At 41.0% G+C, this 23,503-nt stretch overlaps 1 protein-coding gene across 4 annotated transcripts; it reads right to left on the bottom strand.

Annotated features, from left to right (window-relative positions):
• Positions 1 to 415: 415 nt before the first annotated feature.
• LOC147901954 (uracil phosphoribosyltransferase-like) lies at positions 416 to 10,814 on the bottom strand. 4 transcript variants are annotated; one of them, XM_087374876.1, is made up of 12 exons: positions 10,167 to 10,814; positions 9,636 to 9,758; positions 9,441 to 9,519; positions 9,275 to 9,333; positions 9,057 to 9,134; positions 8,830 to 8,911; positions 8,600 to 8,648; positions 8,365 to 8,426; positions 8,075 to 8,142; positions 1,108 to 1,163; positions 954 to 1,001; positions 416 to 799 (listed from the first exon to the last, which is right to left on the bottom strand). In XM_087374876.1, the coding sequence occupies exons 1-12, from the start codon at positions 10,308 to 10,310 to the stop codon at positions 748 to 750; spliced, it is 900 nt and encodes a 299-aa protein (XP_087231002.1). In that variant the 5' UTR covers positions 10,311 to 10,814; the 3' UTR covers positions 416 to 747. The 4 variants fall into 4 exon arrangements, with proteins under 4 accessions (XP_087231002.1, XP_087231003.1, XP_087231004.1 ...); XM_087374877.1 differs by having other exon boundaries at positions 9,636 to 9,755; XM_087374878.1 differs by having other exon boundaries at positions 10,191 to 10,814.
• Positions 10,815 to 23,503: the final 12,689 nt, after the last annotated feature.

The following is a 23,503-nucleotide window of genomic DNA, read 5'->3' as shown; positions in this document are numbered from 1 at the left end:
GATGCAGCCACTGAAGGTACACCTCGAATGAGCTGGGAATGGGTCGACCAGCAGGGCAGAAAACTCTCAATGAGCAATGGAGGACTAGGGGCTGAGGAGAGCTGAAAAGCTAGAGCAAAACCTGCTCTGATACCACTGAAGATGCAAAACGAAGAGAGAGAGAGAGAGTGCAGGTACAGGACGAGTCGAGGAAGAAGTCATGTCAAACTTACATTGATGGATAAGGTTCCTAAACACAAGTACAAAGTACTTGTATCTAGGCCTAGGACTAAGTGTCCTAGGTGTCACATAGGACTAAGTGTCCTATGTGGCATAGAAGGCACTAACACTATAAGTGCCTACACTTATGCCTACAAGGCACATACCATGGCCTATAGGGCATCACTAGAACCACCAAAAGATGGCCTACACAATTCTCATCTATTAGTGACTGTTCCCATCTTCAGTTGCTGAATAGAAGCCCTAAAAAAAGTTCAAGAGCGGTCCACTGTTAAAGACAGAAAAGACCACCATAATATCCTTCTAGGGCTCTAATTCAAAAACTAGGCCCACACATCAAGAAGGGGCAAAAGCTCATTGCAAAAACCTCACGTTTGTCTCCAAACCCACATTTCATACATGCTTGTTGAAAAAACCTTGTAGAATATGAGGCAAGTACAAACCCCACAGAAATTCCCACCAATCTTGCAGTGACAATTTTAACAGATTTTGTACCATTCACCTTCCAGTATTCATCGCACCACCACTTTATGTACCATAGCTTCTATCTCCAGCATCTCCCAGTCCTGGCACAATAAACCTACAGAGAAATTTGCTTTGCTTAGACAAACTACCAAAAGAGAGGGCCAAAACTGGCCAATCAATATCGTTATGTCTGTCTCACATCACATTTTAATTAGAAGTCTGTCTACGACCTCACCAAAAAACAATGCAGACAGTCATGCAACATTTACCCTTTGTCATTCAAAGAGGAGTCGATGATTCCTGTATATACTCGTAAACTACAAAAAAAGGTTACCCAAAAATAGAATAACTTTATTGTGCACATTATGATTAAAAAAAAGATCAGAATAAGGGCGTTTCTATTTTGATATTCACAGTCTTTACCCAGGAAATTTCTCTCCTAAAAACTTGAGAGCTGGCGGAGCTGCTACAGCAGAAACCTGCCACATAAGATACCGTCATGTTATTAAGCATCACATCAATATGACCTTATAGCTTCCTTCGAGGACACTAGTAGAATGGAGGGGGGGGACTACTGCCCCAGAAAATGGCAACAATTACGACTTTATTCCCCTTCCATGTCAAAAAGCAGTTCAACAAACAGGGTACAACGGCCTCACACAATCAAAAGCTGGTAAATGTGTAGAGCAGCTACACACACACACACACACACACACACACACACACACACACACCCCCCTTCATAAGGTTGGAATATATCCAATCTTACAATCAGGATTTGTAAGACAAACAAAAGAACAATGAGAGAGAGGGGACAGAGGAGAGAAAAAGAGAGAGGAAGTAGTGGTTTAGAAGAGACATGAAACAACGCAAAGAGTAAAATGTTTAGTAAAAATAACTTAGTAAGCGACACTAAACTTATGCACATCAGTACCCAAGCATAAAATGCCATCTGAAATTCCAAAATCTATTGGGTAAGCCCAATGGTTTTTAAGCTGTCGAATTCCATAAGGAAGAAGAGAAAAAGAAATGTCACATGCACACACCCCCACACACAGAGTATATATTAGATTGTTTTTTTTATTCTTATGTTTTTAAAGAAACACCACTATGCAAACACAAGAAAACAAAAGAAACACCAACTATATCAACACAAGAAGGGCCGGATGGGGGGTTTTAGGAAAGCAAAACACTGCCTAGAACCAGATGGTGTCCAAGAAAATGGGCTCTGAAGCTGCCACTTTGGATGTTAATTCCACATTTCAAGATCCTAAACATACCGAAAGCAAAAATTCCAAAGATATAACGGATCTACAATGTAGAACAGAGATGATTCTCTTCAAAACTTTTCTTGTAAATAGAGAAACAAATGCACTTCGGTTGTACAAGAAGAAAGAACCTATAGAATTGAGAAATAATAACTCCATATTCAGCCATATCAGAAAAATGAGTTAATCTCCTATGTAAACCAGCCATGTCTATTACTATATTTACACACCCCCCCCCCCCCCCCAAAAAAAAAAGGATTCCTTTATTGTGATTCACGTACAAAGCTCCTAGGCACACATTCCATTGAGCAAAATGACATGCATTCACAAGGATTATATATCCAATCTAACGAGTTACAAAATGAAAAATCTAAGGTGTTAATACACGCGACTACTCACACATAGAGTCTTGGAAAGAAGCCAGCAACAAAATATAGTATCAAAGAAAGAAAAATTACTGAATAAACCCTTATGATCTAAACTAAGGAAGGTAACACACACTGCACACATGCAAACTTTGCAGAAAACCTGCTAAGTTTGCACACAGAAAACCTGCAAAACTATATACAATGAACCTGCTACATTTCCATTTTCACTCGTAAAACATATTTTCTCCGTTTTGTAAACCTGCACAATTTTAGGCAATTTAGTTATATTTAAGCTTAAAAATCTGCAAATTCTCAAGAAAAACCTTCAAATTTTGAAACCTCAAGTTTTGTGATTTGTTGAGAAAAATGTTTTCCGTGAACATTGATGCAAAGTTGAAAGAAGCCATAAATGCAAATCAGTATCAGCAAAACAAATACTTGTTAGAGTATCACGGTCCCCACCTGTGAGCCCCCAATCCGAGGGGACAAGGTAGCAGGAGATAATAGGGGGCTAGGGAGGCATACCCAAAAGACATACCTGCCTTGGACCTGAGGCAGCATCAAGCAAGCATGTCGCGAGTTCTTGAGGCACCATCTGGAGCAGCAGCAGGGTCTCTGAAGAGGGCATGCAGGTCAGCAATGTGGCCTGCCAACAGCAGCCCAAGAGCCCTACATAAGGGCCTATTTATAGGCCAGGCCTAGTGTCACGGGGACGTGAATTTTGTAAGCACATAAGCTATGACTAAGTTTGTAACCAGTTTGGCTAAAAAGGATTAAAAGGTTGCCCCTAGACAGTACCAATGTTTGTCATTGGTTAGTGGGGTTAGAGCCTTTAAAAAGTTGCCCCTAGGAAACCAACGTTTCCTTGGTACATGGGGCTAAGGGCATTAATGTGCCACGTGTCAAAAGTTGCCCCTAGAAAACCAACGTTTCCTTGGTACAAGGGGTTAGGGGCATTAATGTGCCACGTGTCAAGCATGCAACCTACCAGCTCCACTTTTAGCATCTTTCCCCCACTTTTAGCATCTTTTCCCCTCCTTTAGGGTAGATGGCGTCCAAATCAAGGGCCTGCTCTAGAATTCGCCCACTTCTGCATCTTCTCCTGCTCCTTCTTGCTGTGCCAGACCTTCCAGAGGTTGCTGGTCGCTGTTTTGCTGCTGTTTTTTCTCTGTTTCCTTGCATCCAGCCCTGTTGCACACAGCCCGAGTCAAGGAGCACCTTCTGCGATCTGCTGGAGCTCCTCCTGGCGCATATCTGCTGCTGTACTGCGTGTTTTTCAGCCTGTACGGACCTTGTTTCAGGCGTCCAATGCTTGCACACGCAGCCCGAGGCTAGTTTCTCTTGCTGCAAATTAGGGTTTCTGGCTGTGAAACTCTGTTTTGAGGTCTTTGGCAAGGTTCTAGATACCTCAGGGACCTGTTCTTGTGAGGAGCAGGTGTTTTTGGTCGCAGCCCGTGCTGTGGGCACGCGATCCTGGATTTCCAACCCAATTTCTCTTTGTTTTCACTATGGGATTGATTTCTAGTTCTCTGTTTTGAGATTCTCTACGGGATTCCCTAGGTCTATTGCAATCACCCAGCTACAAAGGGTGAACCCAGGTTGTTGAGGTCAGAGGATGCCTATGCCTTGCTCTAGCAGTTGGGATGCACAGTTTGCCAGTTTGATGCAGTGTGTGCCTAGTGTGGGCCCGGTGAACAGTGGTAGCCAGTGGGAATGGTTCAGGGTGCGCCCTGGTTGTAAGTCTGCTATTACTTTTCACTAAAGAAGAATAAATAAATACCACAAGGGGCGCCAAGTGTTTGGGGCCGATTGGTGTCGCTGTGTGATCATTGAGCAAGGGCATTCTAGCCTCACCTGTACTTTCTTTTATGCTACTTGATGTGGTGTGATTAATTAGGAGTTAAGTGGCTGTAATTGACGGTGTGTTCAGAGATAGTTGTGGTTTACCGCCCTTTGGGGTTCTGAAGGCCGGTTACACCAAGTCGGCCTGGTCAGCCCTTAGTCGGCTCAAATAGCCGCATAACCGACCTGGAGGGTGCCCAAAACTATGCTGTTTAGTCCCTGCTGGTCGGGTTTTTTGGTGCCCTGGACAGGGCCTGTATAAACCCCCCCCACATGCCTCCATTCTCCATCCACTAGGACTGAAGCCTCTACACACAAGCAGCGTGCATATGAGGGGGAAGATCACTGAGGATACTCAGCAGTTTTGGACAGCATCATTTGCTGGCTCTTTTGTGCTCATCTTGAGCTCGTCTATCCCACACTCTGGAAGAATATACTTTGTCTCTCTCTCTCTCTCATGTGCTGTTCTAGGGAGGTTTCATCATATCAGTGTGATCATTATGAGTGTACCTTGAGCTGAAGGTCGAAGAGAGATGTGAGGGATTCTATCTTCCTATTTCCAACACGGTATCAGAGCAAGGTTTCCAGCTCTAGAAGGAAGGAGTTCCTGAGCAAGAAGGCGACTCCAAATCACACTCAGGTTTGCTGCATAGCAATTTATTTACTGCAAGTCTATTTTCAGATTGCTGTGTCTTATTACAGCAAAAATGATGAGAAAGAAGCATCTATAGTCTCTTCAACCATCGCTCATCCTTCCTCCTCTTCTCATCTTCCTTCATCTTTTATCCCAAACTTTGGCGAGTCTAGGAAGCTGGATGGGACTAACTCTCCCACATGGAAGGTGAAGATCTGGAGGCATCTCATGGCGAAGCTCGTAACGGGCATTGACGAAAGGCCGAAGGACTACATACTGGACAGCAAGCAAAGAATACTAATACCAATAGATGTGGATGATCTCGCAGCCTGGGAAGTAAAGGATGCCCAAGCCCTAGCCATGCTGATAGGGACAACAACAAACGAAGTGATTCTCCATATTCAAATGGTGGGGACGTCTGTAGAGGCATGGGCCATATTGAAGGATTTGTATGGGACATATAATACGTCTTGGATCGTCACTCTCCAGCATCAGTTGTACAATTTGGATATGAGTGAGGTAGACAACGTACATGACCACTTGACAAAGATCAAGGTGGTGAGGGACCACCTCGCTTCAGTTGGTCAGAAGGTAGACTCGAGTCAACTAACTTTGCTGACACTTCACAAGCTACCTAGGAGTTTCAAGAGCTTTTGACATCACTGCGGGACAGAGGACCAAGCCTCTCACGTTCGAAGAGCTTGGCCCTTTTACTATTACAAGAGGAGGCTCAGGAAAAACTGTTCAATCAATCGGATGAGAAAGCACTTGTAGCGAGGGACAAGACTGCCAAAGGCAAGTCCAAGCATTCCAAGAACAGCAAGACTGAGGATGCAAAGAAGAAGATGATGATGAAATGTTTCTACTATGAAAAGCTTGGTCGCTTAGCTAAGGAATGCCAAAAAAAGAAGGTAGACCTAAAGCGGAAGAGGGAGCCCAAGGCGAAGGATTGACTTAGCCAACGTCACTGCCAATGTACTCTTCATCATTATTGAGTATTGCTCAGCCTATGCAATGAGCGAAGGCAAGGAAAGCTGATACGTGGATAGTGGAGCCTCGAAGCACATGCTTAACAAGAAAGATTGGTTCAAGACCATGGAAAGTACGCATCTTGACTCCAAGGTAGCTGTGGAGGATAACCGGACATGCCTTGTGAAGAGTGTTGGTAGTATCCCACTCTTCACGACTGCAAGAGACGAGAAGCTGATTTCAGGTGTACTCTATGTACCCACTTTATGCAAGAATCTTTTATCTGTCAGCCAGATGGACAAACACAACATGTCGATACTATTCAACAACAACAAAGTCGCTGTCACATCGAAGGCAATTGAAGAAGAGGTTAAAGAACTTCCAACAATACCTCATCCCAAGGTTACCATCAAGGAGGTGAAGAAGACTGAAGAACCTCGGGAGGAGGAGGAGGAGCAGGACATCCCAATGCTAGCTCCAAAGGCATCTCCAGCAAAGAAGAAGCTACCTCAATGGTATTTTAAGACTTTAGCAGACTCACGGGTAACAGACATTCGCAAGATAGAGCCGTTCCGAAGTGGTGATCTCAACGCAATGTAAAGACTCCCCCATGAACTATGCAATGGTGGCTCATCTTGAGAAGCCTCGAACCTTTGAGAAGGCACGGGATATCCCAAAATGGCACAATGCTATGTGGGCAGAAATGAACGTCATTCTAAAGAACAACACCTAGGATTTGGTGGACAAGCCACCCAAGCAGAAGGTAATTGCTAACAAACTGGAATATAAACTGAAGTTCAAGTCTGATGGGAGCTTGGACAAATACAAAGCACAATTGGTGGTGAAAGGTTACACACAATCAAAGGAACTTGACTTCGATGAGACCTTCGCTCCCACAACCAGTATGGTGACAATATGCACCGTTGTTGCTTTGGCAGTCCATCATGGATGGCCTATTTTTCAGATGGACGTGAAGTACGCATTCTTGAATGGAACCCTAGAGGTGGTATATGTGAATCAGCCACCAAGCTTTCAAGTTCCAAGGTCCACATCCAAGATATGCAAGCTGAAGAAGGCCGGGGGCATGGTACCATCGAATAGACAAGTTCTTCTTGAAGATCAGGCTACAGCGGAGTCCATCTAAGGCAAACCTCTATCTCTTCTCTGAGAGGGGGTTGCGGCTGGTACTTATCTATCATGTACGTGGATAATCTTGGTGAGTTCTCACAGCAGATTTATGCACAATTGATTGTTCTTAAAATCCACCCTATGCTGCGATTAACTTAGATGTAGATAGCCTTCAACATTCAATGAATCTACGACCTGTTTTATCAAAGCCAACACCTACAGGCTCTCCTACCTGCATCTGTGAATGTATTACGGCAGGCTCTCTATCTTTTTCCTAGCAGCCAGCACACCAAACCTGCACTCTCTCATTTGCGCACAGTTTATGTAGTCCCCCCCAAGGTTCAGTACCCCTATTTGGATTTTATCACATAATTTTAATGCTAACAGTTCTCTACATCATGCATCACCCATTACTAGCAAGAAATAGCAAAACAAGAAACACCCATGATGGTGTCAATTGTGAGAAAGAGACAAAGGTGTAGAAGTACAAGGAGGGCTGAGCAGACAAAATGTAGAGGTCACATCAATGTAAGGTACAAATAAGTTTTAAAATGACTTCTATAGTCCCCTAGGAGTGTACTTTTAGCCGTGTATATCACCAAACTCCCCTTTAGCACCACTATGCTAACTTGCTAGTACTAGGTTTAGCTGAATTTTCTCCTCTATTACAGGACAGCCCCACATATACTGCCTCTCATCAAGGGCTTCTAAATGTTGTGATAAAGAGAGAGAGAAATAGGGCTTAAACTATTTATTACAACAAAAGCAACACAAACGCAAACACAAAGGCACAAGAGGAAATGAGTGTTGCATCAAGCAGTACACAAGAAGACCAGATTGACATCCAAAAATGGTACAAACCTAAGCAATAGAAAGAACTGGGATTTGAAACTCCCCAGTTTGATTTCTAAGCTTGAGTTTGATGAACCTAAACATCAATGCCTTGACTTTATACAAGTAAAAATCCTACCATGACAAGTTCAGGATTTTCTTCCAAACAGTATCTGAATGGCCTCACAGAAACTCAAGAATATAAGTATGAAATTCAAGTCTTTATGTACCCTTTCATACAAAGATGTGTGGTTTGAAACCAAATAAGAATTTCTCAAAGAAGTTGGGCTTGGATATTAACACCATTTTTTATAAAGAGGGCTTTGATATTAGCACTTATTCACACTCACCACACGAATAAGTTTGTGATCAATGTTCCGCTCCTTTAAGAGATCTATAGTGGCCACCATTGTTCCACCTGCAAGATCCACGTGTCTAGACATATTGTATCTGCTTCTGGGGAGGCATCACAACAGCTCATTCTGAAAGCCCTAATAAAACTCAAGGACTTGAAAATATTCACGAATTAAACAAAAGAACACCTTATCATAACCTTTGCAGATCCAGGCATCAGTAAGAGAAGCTCATATTTGACTTTTCAACAGGGCTATCCCTGCAAACACCTAGTATGCCTTAATACCTGTTGCAAGCATAGGATCAGCCACAATGACTCGTGTATTGTTTGGAAACTTTTCTGGAAGCCTGTAAACCAGGAATGTGGGCATTAGCTATACACATTCTGAAAACGGCCGATACTAATAAGCATGAAAACTTGAATGCTGCTTCAAAAGAACTGCAATTTATCAAATCAATTGCATTGGGTGGTTTTTAGTGGAATTAAAAGAAAATAGAGAAGATGAGTAAGACCAACTCACTTGTTGAGATAAAGACTAGGCTTAAGTGTAGCCTCATCTCGTTGATATCCTGTTCATAAAGCTGATGGATTGAGGTCAAGGATACTTAATAATGTCCACACAAGATGTAAGAATTAAGATCTTCAAACATTCATAGGCTAGTAAAAACCAAGAAAAATGTTATCCCCGAGCTCTGTTAAGATTTGCCTAAATTATCAACCTAAAATATAGATAAAGATGGGGGACCATACCAACATGATAGGTTTGTGTTGCTGGCAATACAGTAGATATGTGTTCCACAAGAACAAGGCCCGCTCTGAGTATGGGTACTACCTACAAAGAACAAGAGTTGATTGCCATGTGCCACATTTGAGAGTCACGATGGATGGAAATGCAGGCAGGCATCTTTGAACCTATGCACTTTAACCTGGTGATACTTCACACATGGTAGCTAAAGAATGGGCGGTCACTCACTGACCCTCACTGGGTCCCTGGGATCAATGAACTCCACGTTTGCCACTCCACATGGTGTTTGAACTTCACCTGTAACGGTTGTCTAACCACAATATACCAAGCAGCAATGAGTTATCCATATTTACCCAAATTTCTCAGCAATACCGGGCGTGCCTCTTCACAGCGCTGAATTCAATAACATTGGTTTGTGTGGCAAATAGAAAGGTTCAAAAAGGAACTCACCAACCAGTCTCTTGAAGCTTCATAGATAAGATACCGTCCAAGCTCTGCTAAAGCGCTTTCTGCGAAAACGTGCACACGTTGCCAAATTTAACAGTCTAAAACGTTTCATAAGCGGAATGTAAGGTGTCATCAATTGCCAAAGTACAACTCTAGAAGTGGGTCGTACTAAAAATTGGAGGAGGGCTCAGCTCATTGCGAAGGACAGATATCCAATGTTTGATCAGGGGGTGAGGAGGCACATACACCTGTTGACAGAGATCGAGTTTTTCAAAGAAAAAGCAGCTGCCGGAGATCGAGATAGCAAATATGTCATCTTTCGGCAAATGGAATTTCTTTGAACAATATTTGCAGAGACAAATACCAGCATCTGATCATCGCTGACCCTCCGGCTTTCCGTTGCAGATGCGGATCTTACAACCCACCTACGATCCCTATGCAGTTGAGCTTCAGACCCCAACATCGGAAACCTCAAAGGGGTTACCTGCTGTGACAAAATACTAACTCGCTTGCTGAAATTAGTTATGTCCTGTCTAACATAGTTTGGAAGCTTCATACCCTTCAAGCTGTTCACGATCCAACTTTTAGACACGACAATCAGATTTCAGTGTAAATTGCGTGTAGAACCACGAAGCAATGTGCATTGTGCACGTTAAACGATTCAACAAAACGCCTGAGCGAGAAAAATGCAGCGCAAACTTTCTACATTCAAATGTGGAGAAGAAGGTAATGGCTAGGTCAAGATTGAAAAGAACCAACAAAAAACACGAGGCAAAGGTGAAGTAGGAAGGAACTAGAAGTTCGCACATTCTATCTCGATCGCCGAGGTAGGCGGGGAAGAGGAAAAGCAATAGCAAAAGCAAACCGGGGAACTAGAAAGGAACCGCCCACGTACCGGGGAAGAGAGATGGAAGGTTACCCTGCCGTGCTGCTGCTGTTGGAGCTGCTGTTGCTGGATTGGAGAGTGGGGAGGAGAGGAGGGGAGACGGGCAGTTGGGGAGGAAGAAGTGGAGGAGCCAAGAAATCCGAGAGCTGCCATGGTCTCGAGTTCACCCTACTCTTGCTTCTGCTCTCGCCCACTCTGCTTCTGCTCTCTCTCTCTCGCACTCTCTCTCTCTCTCTCTCTCTCTCTCTCTCTCTTTTGGCCTCTACTCCATCTGGCTACCTGTTGCGACGTTATTCGCTCCACTCTTGCTTCTTCTGCTCTCGGCTCTTCCTTCTCTTGCTTCTGCTCTCGCCTCACTCTGCTTCTGCTCTCGCCCTTGAACTTTATCACTCTACTCTTTTCCTTTGCTCGCTCCCTCCCTCTCTCTCTCTCTCTCTCTCTCTGTCTCTCTCTTTCTTTGATGTTTCTCTCGATCGCGAAATGTTGCGTCTCCCTCTAATTTCACTATTTATACGAGGTAAGAGCACGAATCCGACCAGGTGAATGGCAGAGGGCCTTGGACATGAAGCTAAATGAAATAACCAGGGAGCTGTTTGATAGAGGTATAGTGGCCGATTGGTGATAGCCATTGAGGAGGAGGACCAATAGCCAAGGATGTTCAAGAATGATGTAAAATGATTGACTCATTTGTATCATATGTCCAAAAGATCTCAGAAATTGAAAGTCCACGGATCTTGGTTGTTGTTTCCACGGGTCCGTGGAATCTTGGTTCCACGGATCTTGGTGGTTGTTTCCACGCACTACATTTGGTTGTCATTGAGGCACTTGCGTCGCTCAACGGACCTCACCACCTTTGTGCGATCCAATCACACACCTGAGCTTGGATCTCCACTGCCACCGCACCTCTGCGTGAGTTGAGGCTCCCGCACCCAGATGAGATGCGAGCATCTGGGCTTTCGAAAAGGATCTTTCCACCCAGCCGTCCAATGCTGGGCTGGAATCCCACATTTTGTAGACTCTGGGCTGGCATTTGACTGCTAGGGAGCCCCGCTGAGCCAACTCTCAATCTCCATGGAGATGCCAAAACGTTCTGCCAATACAATACCACTAGCTGGCGTGGGGAGGTCCTCTTACCCATGAACATATGTGTCTAGCAATGCTCACAAAAAACCTGTAAACTAAAGCTAAAATATAATTAAATTGTTGAAAATTTTGAAGATTCTTGGGGCTTCAAAAGTTTCAAGGTTCCTCTTAAGATTTTAAAGCTAAAATATAACTAAATTGCCGAAAATTTTGAAATTTTATAAAATTGAGAAAAATGTTTTTTGTGAACACCGACTCACTCGGTAAGAAGTCGCCTGGACTAAGAATGATCTAAAATGATTGACTTATCCTCATAATATGCTCCAAAGATGTAAGAAATTGAAAGTCTATGCAAATTAGTGGCATCTTAAGATACACATAAATTTATGCATTTGTATAAACATGTGTATCATATATAATATATCCATGGTGTCTCAAAAGGCAAATTGAGTATTTTACTAAAGATTCACGTGTGATCAAAGTGGATCCTTCCTATCATATTATGTATAAATAAAAGTGTACGTAGACCAATACCCTAGCTAAGTAAGCATGCATATATAGTCATGGATTTCAAGGCATGGTAGTGCGAAGATGAGCACATGCCAAGGCATATGCACAGTAGAGTCACGCATAATATTGACAACAGGAAGCTAAGTCTCGACTGCAGAGTTGTTGAGATCAAGAGAAAAGGGAGACCTGCCTAGGAAGACCAATTGGCCATCGCATACTTTGTACGTTGAGCGTCAGGGCAACAACCAACGTACCAAGTCACCACAAAGCTACAAGGGGAGGAGGATGATCACCAAGCCAGAAGCAATGGAGCCGGCATGTATGAATGTATCACGTAGACCATCACTCTAGCAGCACACGTAAAGAGTGACAGCAGACAATACGTAAAGTGTGATAGTGAAGAATAAACGCAAGACTAATTGGTAATGCATCATGACCAACCTGAGCAGCAACCAAGAATATATGCAATATATCGTCCAGTGAAAGCTAGCCCACCAGCAACAAGTAAGAATATAGAGCGCAAGCAGAGGCGTCTAGAAAGAGCTTAAATGGATACAAGAGTACACGCCATCTCACATCACCTGGAATGGTCAATGTAAGTAGCATCCACAGCGATGGCTATTGTTCCATTCAAGGATCTAGAATTATAACCAAGTCGGCCACAAACCAAGTCGTGTACATAGAACAATACCCTAGCTATTTAAGCATGCATATATAGTAATGGATTTCAGGGCATGGTAGTGCGAAGATGAGCACATGCCAAGGCATATGCACAGTAGAGTCATGCATAATATCGACAACAGGAAGCTAAGTCTCGATTGCAAAGTTGTTGAGATCAAGAGAAAAGGGAGACCTGCCTAGGAAGACCAGTTGGCCATCGCACACTTTGTATGTTGCGAGTCGAGGCAACAGCCAACGTACCAAGTCACCACAAAGCTACAGGATGACAACTAAGCCAGAAGCAATGGAACCAGCATGTATGAATTTATCATGTAGACCATCACTCTAGCAGCATACGTAAAGAGTGACAATGGAGAATACGTAAAGTGTGATAGTGAAGAATAAACGCAAGACTAACTCGTAATGCATCATGACCAACCTGAGTAGCAACCAAGAATATATGTAGCATATCGTCCAGTGAAAGCTAGCCACTAGCAACAAGTAAGAATATAGAGCGCAAGCAGAGGCGTCTAGAAAGAGCTTAAACGGATATTTTAAGCCATTCACATGTCACGTTGTAATACCTAGAGCTAGGATTGATGAAGCATCAAATCCAAATCACTTTCCCACATGAAAAACGTTGTATCACAATGATATCAAGATAATTGTAAAGCAAGCTCAATCTACGAGTTTTTGTTAGGATCTAACGCAATCTCATTGCAACAACTATAGTCAGGCATAAGCTATTTCATATAGATCACGTATCAAAAACAAACAAGCAGGAAATATATCCTTTGCGAAAAATCATAGTTACATGCCTACCAGAGATCGTTCAATCGCCATGAATGGGATCAGGAATGGACGGTGGAAATGACAAGAGAGACATATGGGCCTTGTAGCAATACCATAGGGATACCACAATAGAAAGTATGCACCAACAGAACCCCTAGCTAACCAAAAGCAAGAGCTTGTAGCTTCAAGACATCACCAAGGAGAGAGATAGGCCACTGATCTTGGTGGGTTCCATGAGGAATCCTCTAAATCTCGAAATCTAAGGGGATCCATCGCCCTACTTATAAATGCATTTACATGTATAAGACTAAGTCACATGCCACCGACCCAAACATATGCCATAGAACGTGAAAACCTTACAGTAGAAGTCTATGATACCATACTTCATATTTGAAACACTACTCATTACCTTGAGTCTACATATACTTCGCCCAAAGGGAAATTACATTTATACGGTGAAAGTGAAATCAATATTTTGTTACTGTCATGCCCAAATGAACCTTTAGATTAATGGCATTTTGTGATTTCAATATCAGTCATGATTATCCAAGTAATGAGGGAACCATAAAATTCACCATAGACCAGCATATATGATGCAATCATCCCAAAAGTTGCTACATAGAGTATCCCAAATGAAAACTTTAGAGAGAATTATTGGTCATCTCCTAAAGGCCCACAAATCCAAACCACACATAAACTGGAAACATAAAATATCCCAATGTCTTTGGTGGGTTATCAACTAGTAGCATGCTGCCAATAGTATATCCACGGAAGTAGTATTGCTTGCTAGGCCACCTTCACCAAAGTTGCTGAGAACACTATCAAACATTAAAAATACTTTAGTGAGAGTTATAGGTTCCCTAATAAATGCATATAAGTGAACCCACAATAAAACTCATAACCATAAGTATCTCAGTATCCCTAGTAGAACATCATCTTGCAGCATGGTGCACATAGTCCATCCATTTCCCATCAAGGAGATAGTGTTGGTTGCAAGACTAACATCTAAGAGCTAGATGTGGTCAGTATATCAACCTTCCAATAAGGAAGTAGTTCCTTGCGATAATCAACAAGTAGATCTAACACAACAAATATGAGTACTAAAGTGTTGTTAGCATTGCATCCAACAATAAAGTGATAAAAGGTGTAATAATGCAGTGTATGTGTGTGTGTGGATGTGTCTTTGTGTGAAACCAAGTTGACAAGTGTGTGTGTGTGTGGCCCACCTCCAACCCAGAGGATAAGACCACATGGTGAGGGGTAAGGCCACCATGTGGAACTTACCCCTCACTTGCAACACAGAGATTAATAAGTTTTAATATATCAAACAGTAAACCAAGAAAGGTATTATTTTTCAAGAAACGGAAGACATTTTTAGTGATCAAGTACGGATTAAATACATTTTTCTCAAACAGACCAATTAGTCGCATTAAATCAATATACACCCATGACACATGTGAAGCATTGTAAATAAGGGGTAACACTTGTGAGACACAAACCTTGTACGCAATAATCTTTGGTCTATTACCAACTGCATGAATAAATGACACATTAGTACAAGGGAGTTTATCTTTCTTCCAAAAGGTATGGGTTTCATAACACCCAATAAAAGGTCTAGAGAGTGTAATGGAAGTGTTCAGATAAGTGGTGGAATAAGTGTCATAAGTGGGTTTGATAGTGATAATCTCCAAAGGGTAAATACATAGTGGATCATCTGGATCAAAGGGTTTGTTGTGAGAGAAACAATCCAAGATAAACGTGTTGTTAACAAATATAATATCATCCATAAAACGTGCGGAGAGATAGAAGGCTTTAAGTTTCTCCATGTCTTTAAGTCTTGACAATTTGAGAATAAACCGTATTTCAAACCAAGCAAGATACAGGTTACACCAAAGTGGAGAGAGTATCCCATAGGAATACCTTTAGTTTGAATGTATACATCTCCACCTAGTTTAGTGAAACAATTGTCTAGTATAAAAAGGTTGAGATTAATGAAATCTTTAAAGTTGACCGTACACTCTTTATATTTCTTTGTCATCAGTACAAATTGTTTCTTGCCTTTTTTAACCCAAGGTAGCTAGCTTTAAGATTTTGAAGCGCATCAATAAGGCTATACCTACCTTGGTGGGGAATGGCTTCATAGCATGACAAGATGTCAAAGGTAAATACTGAGAATACTCTCCGGTAAATTAATTATAAAGACATATTGGTTGTGGATAATCCAATATGCATTAATACGAGTGCGGGTAAAGGTCCACAAATCTTTATGAATCCTTTCAGTATATTCTTGAATTCCAATATCAAGGGCAATCAACATTTTAGTGATAAGGGCAGTAATATTGGTAAACATTCAGTTGTGGGCATTAGTGAGCCATCTAAATGCCTTTTTATGTGCCTTATACATCCCCACCATGAGATAAGGGAAAGTTAAATTAGATGGTTTCTTAATCCCATATGATAATGAATATATTCCAACAATTTCTACAACCTCATTTTCTGTGACCCGAGCTATTGAGAATTTCGGTGAATCAAGTGTGTGCTTGGCAGGAAGTCTCATTAGCTTTTTGCAGATGAAGGTAGGGGTCTGTGAGGATTTATCCAATCCTGAAATATACAGATGGTACGTAAGGTAATCCACTTCATCCATAATATTTTTGTCTCAAAACCATGGCTTTTGGTTGAACCTATGATTCGGGAAAAGGGTTTTGAATTTGATATGGACAATCACCTTAATGCAATCCGCATGTTCTAGTAAGACATTAATGCGCATCCAAGAACATCACTTGGTCCAAGCTATATTTAGCTCTTTAATAACCGGGTAGGGGTTACCAGGCACAAGGGGTATATGATTAAGACCTTTTCTCATAAAGTCTTGCAAGGTAGGGTGTCTGTAGACCAAGGGGTCAGTAGACACGACATGGATACCAAAGTTATCCAAGTTTTGAGTAAAGGCTTGAAACCTTTTAGATGTGGCACAAATGCAAATCAGGGAATCACTAGAACAGTCACAAAATGTGTCCAGTGGTTTATAGAAGGTGGTTGCCAAGTTTCTTGGAAAATTTCATCCAAATTTAATGTCGAACGTAGACCATGACTTCTTAATATCAAATTTCTAAAATATTTCCATAAAGACCAATTTCGGTGAAATTAAAAAAAAAAGTTAGTAGCGAAAAGGAGATGAATAAACCATTTTGATTTCCTTTCACTTCTATTGAGCAAAGATAAATCATTAGCATTTTTAGAGATAAATCTTACATGCTCATCATCATTGCTAAACTCCAGTGCTTTAGAGGTATCGCCACTAAAGTCTTCTGAACCATGAAAGGACCGAGGTTTCTTGGTGGAACTCTTCATGGTAGAAGAAGTCATCGTAAGTCATTTGAGATCCTTGTTTTTTGATGGAAGGAGTATAGCTTCAATAGTGTTGGCTGCTGAGTATTGATGAGTCGAGGCAAAAGTGGGGAATTCAGAGTGAAAATAGCTAGGTTACAAGTTGTCTTTAGCATAAAATCGTGAAACCAGAAATACACTAAGAGCGCAGTTTTGATCTCCGAGGGGAAAGAGGCAGCCCAGCCAATAAAGGCATACACCAGAGTAGGCCCAGAGAGGAAGGAAAAAAGACAAATTCTAGAAAACAAACCATAAGAGATGATCTAGCCAAATAATAGAAGAAGAAGAAGGAGACTTGGTCAGATCTTTTGCACTGGCACTTGAGAAAGGGTCTATAGGTATTCCAGTAGTTTTTTAGGAACTTTTTAGGTTCCCAAATTTTGTCTTGATTGATGGGTCCCTTAGTTCTGGCAATGAGGGTAGTGCTAGAGCATTTAGAAGGATCTAGACCAGAGACCTTGATTTGTGGGATGTCAAAGAAAAAGTCATTAGACAATAGATGGATTGGATGGCCAGTGTTTTGCAATGATCAATCACTTCCGTTAAGAAACTGCAGAAGAGAGCTAAGGAAGAGATCGAGAAAGGGGCTCTATGATTGATGACTTCAAAATCCCAAAGTTTATGCTCCAATTTGATGGAATATAGTTCAAGTTGAGGATGAGGGAGGAGGGGGTTAGCACTCGAAAAAGACATGGAAATGACTTTTCGATGGGGAAGAGAGGAAGCAGAGGATCTCATTATGGTCAAGGAGGTCAAAGTCTAGGAGCGGGTTAACAATTTTTGGAATGCTCTTAATTTCTAGAGGAATAGCTGGAATACCATTGAGAAGAAAGAGTTTATTAACAATCAAATGTAAGGTAAAGAAGTAAAAGTTTAGATCCGAAGTGTCTTGAGCATCAATCAAAGGAAGGGATGAAAGTAGTTTGTTGAAGGCTTCCAGGAAATCCAATTTGTCCTTTCATAGATCACTGCTTCATTTTAGTACTTTTGCTATTTGGGGCTCCATTGTACTAGACTTAAGATCCATTGCTTCTTGAACCTGCTTGAAGTTCTCCTCACCAATCTCTTCAACCTTTGCAGCTTCTTCACAAAGGAAAAAGTTAGTGTTTTTTGAGGGTTGAAATTATCTTCCAAGGCCACTAAGGGATCATCCTCAATACCAACTTCCTTGTCTAAATTACAAGATTGAGCAATAAAGGCTAATGCATAATCCTCCCTCAGATTAAATATGGACTGTATGTCATGTAGCAGGACATACTCCTGATCTTGAATCTTGAATGCAGGAAGCAGGGGGATAGCATGACAGTAGCATTCAGTATCAAGTTGTTCAATCAAGACCTTTAAGTGTCTCTGACCTTAATCCGACAAGGTCATAATCTATAGCTTCCCTTCTCTCCTAATCAAGATTGATCTCCTCCTCGTCTACCTCTTGTACTTCTTCTATTTTGTGTCCTCTTCTTCAAGGAGGGCAAAACGATAGACTTATCTTCCAAGCTTCAATAGAATATGAAGAATCTACCTCAAACTTTGAAGTTGATGGAAAAAAAAAGGCCATCGACCAAGCTTGAAGAAAATTCCAAAAGAGCCGTAGGCAACGATGGAAGAAAAAGAGACAATACAAAATCTCACCTAGGAGACCGTAAGCAAAAAAGCACCAGGCATGCTATTGGATCACCAAGAGAGGCATCAAAGATTCATAGAGAGAGCAAAGAATCTTAAGGCGAGGTGTACCTAGAGCTGAATGGAGATTTGCTCCATGCTGAATGAAGATTTGCTCCATGCTGAATGAAGATTTGCATAGAAAATTGATCGATTGGTTGAGCACGCACACCTTAGTGGGTCTCGGGCTCTCTTCCCCTAGTAGTTTACATTAAGAGTTGGATATGAAAAAATTGGATAAAGAAAGGGATGAATGTTATGAGTGTGTGCTTTCTCGGAAAGGGATACTATCTCTTTCTTTTTGAACAAGAAAATATGGCCTTCAAGGCCTTTCATGTGAGTCTATTGAATCAACCACTCTATCTAGAGTGGTGGTCTTCTGGTTTCTCCCTAGAAAAAGAAAGGTCGACAGTAATCCCTATGTGGTTTAAACTCCTAGATTTACCTTTTCCACTGTTCAATTAAGCAACAAAACTCTGCAGTAGCGTTGGAGAGGTAGTTAGGGTTGAAAAAGAGCAATTCAGTAACCCTAGGGGTAGTCCTCAGGTATGCGTTTGGTTAGACATAGCTCAAGACCTTCGAGAAACTCTTACCATCTTGCATGGGAATGGCTAAGTTTACAAAGAACAACCCTTAGTGTATAAGAACCTTCCCAACTCATGTGTCTTGTGTGGGCTCTCTTCCCCCACAATAAAAAATTTCTCTTAGACAAAAGGCAAACCTAAGAAGCCAATAGACTAGAAGACCCCTTTTCAACCACCCAAGTTAAAATGGGTTCCTAAAGACACCAAACCTCAAGGATCCTAGCTTGGAATTCCATAATGTCCAAGACATGCAATTGGAGAAAGCTCTCCCTTCTCAACTTAAGAGTCTAGAAGCTCCTCCAGTGAAAACAAATAATGCCTTTGATGCTCTAGTTTATTAGGAGACTAAGGATGGGATTGCTGAAAATGCTGAGGATGCCAATGGAGAAATTGTCAAACCTAGTTAGTCCTAGAAATTAAATCACCAGGGTGCAAGAATGATTGACATAGAGGAGGGATAATTTGAAGAAGAACTTCCCACTCTTGAGACTATAGAGAAAGACGTCTTGAAGGCTAAAGCCTTGGCAACAATCCAGAACAAGAGAAGAATTTCCCAAGTGAAAGGAGATACTCGAGTCCCCAAGAGCCCTAGCACCAAGGCTAAAAAGGCAAAATGGCTATGTCTCACACTAAATATGTGTGGATTAATTGACCCTGATAGAGGGTTAGTATGAATTTCATTTTTAGTCATATTAGTTTACCCCCCCAGTCGTGTTTGGGGAAGATGTAATAATGTTATCGACACTAGCACTATGGGTGCATACACATGGTGCAACAGAAAAACTAGGAAAACAAAAGAGAAGCCCGACTAGATAGATGTAACAGACTCAAGCCGTACTCGAGAGAACCATATCATGCTCCTCCCAGACTTTCTCCAATCCTTTTCTCTCAAACCACAAACCTATGCTCACAATTTGTGATTTTGAGAAAACCTTCCTTCTAGTTCAAGGCAGACCCCTCCCTTTTCAATGAAGACTACTTGCCAGTCTATTAAGGACATCTAGAGTGAGGCTTTTGCTAAATTCTCCTCCACATTAGAGGCTTGGTAAGAGGCCATCCACAACACCCAAGAAGCTCTTAAGCAGAAACAAAGAAGCTCTTGAGAGTTCATAGCTAAAAATAAAATTTAAAATGTCTATTGTTTGAGTACTAACATCATCTCAATATGACAACCATTTCACAAACCAAGTCTCATCCAAATCGTTCAAAAGCATTGATGTGTTATTTCTACTTAATATCAATAACATGAAAGACACCATATCAACCATTTACTACTCCAACTATAAATAACGAGGTGAACCAATTTAGACTCCATAAAACATCTAAAATAACACCAAATACATTACCAACGTAGTTAGCTAATGTTGTCAACTACATAAGTAGTATCCAAGCCAAAAGTAGCTCACTAGGAGTCATATATGTTATTGGTAGGCATCATTGCATACTAACACCTTCACCCTTTTGAGTGAATAAATCCAATCGAGTACACTTTGCACATGATGCCATATGTGCCCATGGGGCCCCATAACCCCACTAACAATGGTAGCATCGCTATCAAAACAAAAGCATGACTACCAACCATTTACTTGGCATTCTGTCAAGAGTGGTGTTGTTTCACATACAACTAGGCCACATGAAGGACACAACAAGCTCAAAAATCATGCAATATAACTAGCCAATACTTCCATACTCCTCATACATGACCAGTTAAAGATGATCCCACCATCTTTTGGCCATGTGGAAGATAACGAGTCCAATAATCACTTATGTGTTGGATGCATAGCCTCTTAAGGAATGTCTTTCTCTCTATATAAAACATGAGGGGATGATGACCTACCTACATGCATAACAAATACAAGAATAGAGGACCACATCTACATAACAAACTCATCAAATATGAGAATTCTACACCTACCAATCACTTCTTCTTTACTATCCATTTCTAAGTCAAGTTCTTCAAGATAATTGTCCACATCATTATCCTTGTTATGATCACATGATTGCAATGTAGAACATTCAGCTTGTCCCACATTACCAATTGCTCCCACCAAACTCAAGATTCACTTCCTTATCCTTTTCGTCATCATGTAGAGATTGGTCCACAAACCATACACTTGGAGGATCACACATTACCAATTGCTACCACACCAAACTCAAGCTTCACTTCCTTATCCACATTTTGTCCTCATCTAGAGATTGGTCCACAAACCCCACACTTGGAGGATCACACTCCTTCCCCCTTTATACCTGAGGTGAAGAAGCTAGTATAATTTGGGGTTAGGTCAAAGTTTGAGGGACCTCGTTCTACCTCCTCTTGTTGTTTTTGTTTTAACAATACAAGGCATACAATATTGAAGAATTACTTGCATAACTAAAAAATAATCAATAACATTATGTTTACTTTCTAGTCCAAGTCTTGAAATGGATTCAAAAGAACATGTTTTCATGTTGAAACATGCATGTTTTTAAACGTTGTCCTTATATGGCTCAAAGTGTCTCCAACCATTGTTCTATATAGCTCTAAAGGGTTGTACATGGTTGGTCTCTTAGAGGAACTAGAAAGGCTCTCAATGGGGGAAAGATAGAACCTCTCACAATTGCATTTTAAAATGATAGGGTTTTAATGTGAAAGGACCATAAAAGCACTTGTAGACAAGCCATTTTACATTGCACTCTAAGGCTTGACCTTACAATCCCAAAATTTATATTCATAGCAATGAATTCAAATTGGTATTAAAACCCGCAAAATGCACTCAAATTCCAAGCTACCAAACAAAAAATGGACTCAAGTGAATATATCAGAATCATGCTTTAAAAACTTTTTAGATTAACCAAACAAATGACTTCAAATGTGTAGTCAAAGACATTCTCAAATGCCTCCATTAAATTGTGGCTAGCATAGCCACGAACCCAGACTAATCCTTCTCAAACAACAAGTTTCAAAATGCTATAGATTGAGCACAAAGATTCCTTTAGATGTTTAGCTAAAACAATTCTTGAATGCCTCCATTTTGGGTGGTGTCTAGCATATCCAAAAAGCAGCCTAATCCCTCTCAAACAACAACATTTTAAAATGCTATAGTTTGAGTACAAAAACGTCTTCATATGTGTAGCTAAACCATTCTAAAATGCCTCCATTGACTAATGTCTAGGATAGCTAAAAGGCACTCAAATACCTCTCAAACAAAACATTTTAAAGCATTGTAGATTAACCACATATTGCCTTGAAATGTGTAGCCAAAAGCATTCTCAAATGCCTCTGTTTAGCGGTGGCTAACATAGCCAAAAACCACTTTAATCCCTCTCAAAAATTAGTGTTTAAAATATTGTAGGTTGTACACAAAATTGGCTTAATTTTTAAAGCTAAAGCCATTCTTCAATGCCTCCATTAGATGGTGGCTAGCATAGCCAAAAAGCACTCTCAAACACTAGCATTTTAAAACATTGTAGATCGAGCACAAAAAAGCCTTCAAATGTGTAGCTAAACCATTCTTGAATGCCTCCATTGAGTGGTGGCTAGCATAACAACAAGAACTGAAATCCCTCTCAAACAAAAACATTTTAAAGCATTGTAGATTTACCACAAAAATCCCTTCAAATAGTATGGCCAAAACCAATCTCAAATGCCAGCTAACATTGCAAAAACCACTCTAATCCCTCTAAAAAATAGTGTTTTAAAATGTATATTGAGCAAAAAAATGCCTTCAAATGTGTAGCTAAAACCACCCTTGAACACCTCCATTGAGTGGTGGCAAGCATAGCCAAAAAGCCCTCAAAGCCCTCTCAAGAAACAATGTTTTAAATGTTGTAGATTGACCAAAAAAGTGCCTTGAAATGTGTAGCGAAAACAATTCTCAAATGCCTCCATTTAGCAGCGGCTAGCATAACCAAAAGCATCATTTCAAAACTTGTACATTGATCACAAAAATGGATTAATTGTCTATGCCATGCACTTGCCAAATATGGACACTTATGAGAATGGCTATTTGTATGATTCAATGTCCACCTTAGAGCGCTTTTTCAACCTTATGAGGCTAGCTATTTGAACACTTCATTATCCAGCTTATAGTGTTTTTTCTTCCTCACGTTCATAGTGTGTTGATATGCACTTAAAAATTGGCCAAAATGTGAGTTTTCTGTCATCCATATTGCCAAGCACATGCCTGAGCATACAAGGACATATCATGTCTTATGATTATTGCTAAGTGACCATCCCCATGGTTCATAGCATGGGTTTTACCATCTCCATGCGCTATGCATTGTGTCCACCTTTTGGCTATGCCTATCATAGCTATGATATTACTCCACCTTTTGGCTATGCCTATCATAGTAGCTATGATATTAACCTAGGTTGGACATGGTCATGGCTAAGCTCTGATGTCCATAGCCAAGTATAGTTAATGGGCTGATTTAAGTTGATAAAAAGTTTCCTATTGTGTTCCATAACTTTCTTCATGATGGTAAAGTAATGTTTTTGAGTTTTTACTAAAATATATCATAGATTATTTGCATGATGACAAGAGGGGAAAGAAGAGAGTCAATGAAGTTAAGAGAAATAGTTCTTACAGTTGCTCCTACTAGAGTGTAGATAGGCAAAAAAAAGGACCATGCCCGTCATGAGGCTTCGATGGATAGAATCATTGTGGCCCATTCTAGTAAGAATTGAGG

Source organism: Dipteris shenzhenensis, chromosome 5 (genome assembly GCF_047967505.1).
Source record: "Dipteris shenzhenensis isolate YYH24624 ecotype China chromosome 5, Dip_SZ_1.0, whole genome shotgun sequence".
Classification (NCBI taxonomy): Eukaryota; Viridiplantae; Streptophyta; class Polypodiopsida; order Gleicheniales; family Dipteridaceae; genus Dipteris; species Dipteris shenzhenensis.
This window is presented reverse-complemented; position numbering and strand designations above follow the sequence as displayed.